This window comes from Gracilinanus agilis, chromosome 1 (assembly GCF_016433145.1).
Source record: "Gracilinanus agilis isolate LMUSP501 chromosome 1, AgileGrace, whole genome shotgun sequence".
Lineage (NCBI taxonomy): Eukaryota > Metazoa > Chordata > Mammalia > Didelphimorphia > Didelphidae > Gracilinanus > Gracilinanus agilis.
Window position 1 is genome coordinate 249450128 of NC_058130.1, and position 6000 is coordinate 249456127.

The 6000-nt window shown below is 35.8% G+C and overlaps 1 protein-coding gene across 1 annotated transcript in view; it reads left to right on the plus strand.

Moving 5' to 3' along the window:
• The window catches only part of EPB41L4B (erythrocyte membrane protein band 4.1 like 4B), a 263630-nt gene extending 260240 nt beyond the window's left edge, over window positions 1-3390 (plus strand). The window contains exon 27 of the mRNA XM_044660774.1: window positions 3321-3390. Within this exon, the coding sequence (XP_044516709.1) occupies window positions 3321-3390 (70 nt within the window). The remainder of the gene's footprint in view (window positions 1-3320) is intronic.
• Window positions 3391-6000: the final 2610 nt, after the last annotated feature.

Below are 6000 nucleotides of genomic sequence, written 5' to 3' on the forward strand. Positions count from 1 at the left end.
ATGAAATAATATTTGTAAAGCACTTAGCACAGTCCCTGGTGTGTAATAGGTACTTAATAAATATGTGTTCTCTTCTTCCCTCCCTCCCTCCCTCAATGTATGTTTCTGAGTTATGGAATATTATAGTCACCAAAGAGTTGAAAAAGAGGATCACCCAAAGGGCAATGGAGGACTCCATTATGGACATGAGGAGCCTGAAACACAATGAAATCATGCAAGAGAAGTTGTATAAATTATGATATCCAAGAAATATGTGATCAGAAAAACAGATGGATCATTCACATAGTTAGAGTGACTGGATAACAAATGGGCACTTCATGTGCTATGTATTCATACAATGTAAAGAGGGCACCAGGAAGACCTCAGTCCATTTATTAAAATTCACATAGTAGATTTATGGGAGGATATAGGCGAAGTGCACAGGACAGACAAGCAAGAATGGGCTGTAATCTGCATCAGTGGAAAGAATAGCTACATTGATGAACTCACAGATCCACTGGAATATTGCAATAAATGAAACCATTAGGTCAAAGTAGACAAATATGATTATATGGAAAATATATGATTTTAAAGGTTTGCACATGATAATACATGTATAACCCATATTGAATTGCCTGCCAGTGATGGGGAAGGGAAAGGAGGGAGGAGAGAAGTTCAGTCATATAACTTGGGAAAACTTGTGTGGAAATTTATTATTGTATATAATTGGTAAAAATATATAAACATAAAAAATATAAAATAAATAAAGTTTAGATCTGCAAAAAAGGTTTGCACATTAATAGTATAATTAACATTAAAGACAAAATAACAGGTTGAGGAAAATGTTTGCAGCTAATATAAATGATTAAAATTTAGCATATGAAATTTTTAAAAACAAATTTTCAAAAATAATATCCCATTCCCATTGGATAACTGATCAAGATATTGAAAAGACAATTTACAAGGAATATATATATATATATACACACACACACACTCATGAAGCAAAATAGTTTTAAAAGCTATTGCTGGCTATATATATATATAATTCAAATGAATAAATGTCCCACCTCAAATACTTATGAGCTGTTTGACTCTAAGCAGTCATTTACATATCTCTGGGTCTCAGTTTTCTCACCTATAAAATGGAGTTGAATTCGATGACCTCTAAGATACCTTCTATTTCTAAATCTATTACCATGTGATCCTCTAAACTCCCAGGCACCACTCCATAATCATCCAATAGGCAAAAAACAACTAAAAGGGATAAAATTCAGACTTGGTGACATGCAGACAAACATTCACTTACACATTGTCAGAAGAATTCCAAATCAGTAGAAGTTTTTTTTGTTTGTTTTGTTTTTTTGGGGGGCAGCTGGGTGGCTCAGTGGGTTGAGAGCCAGGCCTAGAGACTGGAGATCCTAGGTTCAAGTCCGGCCTTGGACACTTCCAGCTGTGTGACCTTGGGCAAGTCACTTGACCCCTATCGCCCACCCTTACCACTCCTGGGCTAAGGACTGTCCCTAGCCCGGATGAAAAAGGAGGAGGGTTGGGCGTGGGGCTAGCTAGCAACCCCACCCTGTAAAAACTACATCTGCTAAAGAAACTGCAACCTAAAGTAGGGGAAGAAGTTTTTTGGCAAGTGATCTGGCAAGACACAGTGATCCCTAAAATAATCCCCCTCTTTGATACAGTAATCCCGTTCCTAGAAATATTCACTATGTATGTCCTCAAGAAGGCAGAAACAGCTTCAAATAGCTATCATTCACAATTATAAAGAATCGGAAATAATCTTTTAGTTGATGACTAAGTAAGTACTGTGATATATCGATACATAAAATATGACATATCAATGTAATAGAATGTTATGTCATTAAAAATAAATATAAGGAATGTAAAGAAATCTGGAAGCATTTGTGTGATACAAAGGAAAGAAACAGAACCAGGAAAATAATTTTTTCCTAACAGTGACATAAAAAGAAAAATGTATATGCAAATAAAAAAGTGAGTGAAGAGAAGAAAGAACAGAGAGAGCTTTTATACCAATATCAAGCTTTTATAGGAATATGACACAAAAATTAATGATAAGGTTCATTTATATATATACAAATATACATGCTCATTTTTGTTCTTTAAAGTACCCAATAAAATATTCCTTCTAAATAAAATAAGAGAATTGGGCAATATCATCTCTAAGATTCCTTCCCATACTGACATTCCAAGATCTTATGCTTCTCAGCATTGAGTGACAGCTTTGCAAAGTGCCAGAAATGTTCAAGTGAGTTTCTTAGTCATCCGAAATCCCTCATATTACTAAAGTTTTCTGTCTGTCCTTTCCCATCCTCACCAAGATGCCCACATTATTCATCTGTTCTTCTAATCTATAATGCTGATACAGAGAAATCTACCCTGGTGACTACTGAACTTTTTTTCTTTCTGTGAGAGGACAGAGAACAGGAATTTAATCTGTACACAGAAGATGCTGCTTGTTCGTCCTTGTTACTGTTTTCCTAGATATGCGGAGAGAAGCACTTTGTATTGAGTTCCTAAAGCTCTGGTAGAATATTTCAGATTGCCTTCAGTTTGGAAGGGAAAAGAGCCCTTCAATAAGAAAACTTATCAAGAAAGGATGGATGATAAAGGGCATATGATGGGAAAGTACCATTTAGAATATTTTTTCCCTCGTAGTTGATTTGACTCCATTTATTGATTACCTACTACCTGTTCGTAGATCATAGACTTTTAAAATTAAAGCAGGAAGGAATAGAAAAGGTAATCCAGTTTAACTCCCACCTCTTACAAACGTGGAGGTTGAGGTCCCTAGACATAAAGTGATTTACCCATGGTCACCCATACTAAAAGAGCAGGACTATACTTTAATTTCTGTTCTCTAATTTGTGCTCTAATTTCTGTACTCTGTACTCTAGTTTCAATTCTATAATTTCAAATTCTTGTGGCTTGAATTCTTATGAATGTTTCTGAGACTTTCAAAGATTAAATCTTTTGAACCACCAGTTGTTTTCCCAAGTAGGAATATGCTAAATTCCCCTGGGTTTGGAGTCAGAGGTTCTGAGTTCCAATCCCAGATCTGCCATATATTTGCAACCTTGTACAAATTACTTTTCTCTCTGGACCTTCCTGAGTTTCTTCTTTCCTAAAATAAGTGAGTGGAATAAAATGATCTCTAAGTTTCCTTCCTGCCTTAGATTCTGTGACCCTACATACTTTTCCCTTAGAATTGATGCCCTAGTGTCTGAAGGGTTTATAAACCTACGTCCTAAGTTGTATAAATTGTCATTATGTCTATGTAATCCTACAGTCTATTTTTCACTCTATCACAGTGCTGAGACGCTACGGCAGGAACTAGAGAGAGAAAAAATGATGAAAAGACTGTTGATGACTGAACTCTGAGATTCATTCGCTCTTTGTCCAATGGAGAATGGAGTGGTGCCTTCTTGTCAATCTACATTCTTCAGCTTTTGTGTGCATCCAGCATAATGCCCCATGACAGTGTTGTGCGTTGAACTCTGCTGAATTCTCCACCATTGGCTGAAATTAATCTTTTATTTGGCTTGTCTTTGAAAGAGTCTCTTTACTCCTGTGTTGCTGAGGAATACATATTGCATTCATTTTTTTCTTCTGAGAATTTGGATTTTTCTACTGCAAAATACAGCTGTGACTAGATTTGGTAAGTCTAGGGAAAGGAAGTTGAAAAAGAGGGAAAAATTACTGATTTCTTTTCAGAAATCCTTCTGTACATATGTTAATAGCTGCCAAAATTAATGTTGTGCAGAATCCTTTGATATCGACATAGAGAAATCTGGTTTTGTATAATGTAAAATTTGCCCAGAGCTACTGGCGTTTGTTAAAGAATCATTTTTAATGAGAAAAACTATTCCTACATCTTTAGCCCTGGTTTTTTTTTCATTTCTGCACACACAAAATAAATGGACCTTGTAAAGTGCTTCACATCAATCATTATCTAGACACATATACATGAAATAAAAAGAAGATATGTGCACACAGCATGCCTGAAAACACTTCATTTTAACAGTTTATCTCCTATCTTAGGTGGAAACAAAACAAGAAGAATAAATTGTTTGGCAGAGATAGAAATTTAGTCATTGCACCCCAAATGTAGAGTCACGTTTTAAGAGACCCTATAATTTGAAGATAATGCATTATTGGAAAAGATTGCTTGAATTTTCTATAAAGGAAAATTATTTCAAAACCACTTTGTGTTGTGGCAGAATCTTGGACCAATGTAACTTTCTCTTAAGAACTATTATAGGATTTAGAGATCACCTGGTCCTCCTACCCTTATTTTTTAGATTAAGTAACTGAGACCCAGACAAGTTAAGTGACTTAATGTCAGTAAGGTCACATAGCTAGTAACCAGCAGAGCTGGGATTTGAACCCCTGTCCTCTGTCTCTAAATCTTTCCACTGAGCTACACTGCCCTTTAATTTTAGGTACTGTATGTTTATGTCACATATAATATGCTCTCTCTTTTTTTCCAATTCTTAAAGCAAAATGGTGCCAATTTGATACTAATGATACATATGCAGTCACACCTCATTTATCAGGAAGCTATGGGAAATGAATCAATACTGCATTAGTGACTATTCCAGATAAATGAAGCTTAATTAACCCTTTAAGTGAGGAAATGTTCAAATTTTAATACTTTTTTATGGAATTCTTTCTAAAGCATATTAAATCCTTCTCTGCCTTAGGTAACAGAGAAAACTGAACATAATTCAATCTTTTTTTAGTGACTTAATGACTCCAGGTCATCATTAAAAACATCAGTTATCGTACTGTGATGTACTAAAGTGATGTCCTCAGGGACTTTTTGATGTGTGCAAAGCTGAGTTTTGCCTTTCCCTGAATTCCCAAAGACTTCTATGCTCTTCAAATGGATTGTTCAGCTGTCTCTTGACTCATTAATATCATTAAGGAATGCTGAGATGCTGAGAGTTTTTTTGCCTATTCCTGAACAGGAATACCATGCTATGCTGCTCCAGACAGCTCTAGGTGCTATATAGTATGTGATATACAAAATGTGCTCTTTTATAATGTGGGGAGACGTGTCTCTGTTGGGCACTAGCTGTAAGTATAACTTTTGCTTCATGGTTGCCTCAGTTGTCCATCCTCAATTATTTCTACTGTTAATGGGTCTGCTTCTGCTATACCTTTCCCCACTTCAAATCAACTGTCCAAAGTCTCTGTTGCTCACCACCAGGCTCTGTAATTAAAATATTCTAGATAGAACTGAAGTCTGTCAGGGAAAAACAGATAAATGAATACTGTGTATAAACTTGCAAGAATTATAGTCTGATGTGCTCTGTTCCTCAAAAAGGAGCAAGTAGAGTAAAGTGCCTGGGTTTTGTGACAGATATTTTCATTGCACTCTGAGGTTTCTTTTCTCCATCTATTTCCCACTTATTTCTGGGTTAAAAGCTATTCCAAAAGGATGTGTTTGCTAGAAGTCTGACCATCAGATAAGTGGGGTGCTGCTGTATATCTAACTAGTCTAGAAGACTGTCGATAGACAGTGAAAGTATTAGAATTCCATCTGCCACAGAGGTAGCTCTGGTTCTGTAAATATATCAGATTTTTAGCACTTTTTTTGGATTTTCCCATTGCAATTGAAGAAACAAGATTATTTATCTCTACAGTATTTAGTAACAAGTACTAAATGACTGAACATTCTTGGGGAATTTTTTCATTGTTGTTGTTTAATCTAGTAACTTCTTAATTTCATGGAATCACAGGATCTCAGAGTTGGAAGGGAACTCAGAGATCATCTTGTACCAACTTGTAACTGAACAGGAATTTCTTCTACAACCTCATTGACAAGTGGTCATCTAGACTCTGCTTGAAGAATTCCAATAATGAGGAATTCACTGCTCACAAAACAGCTCGTTCCACTTTTGGACAACTCTGGTTAGGAAATTGTTCTTTATAACGAGTTGAACAAGTTTAATCCTTCTTCCATCTGACACCTCAGTTCTTGAGACA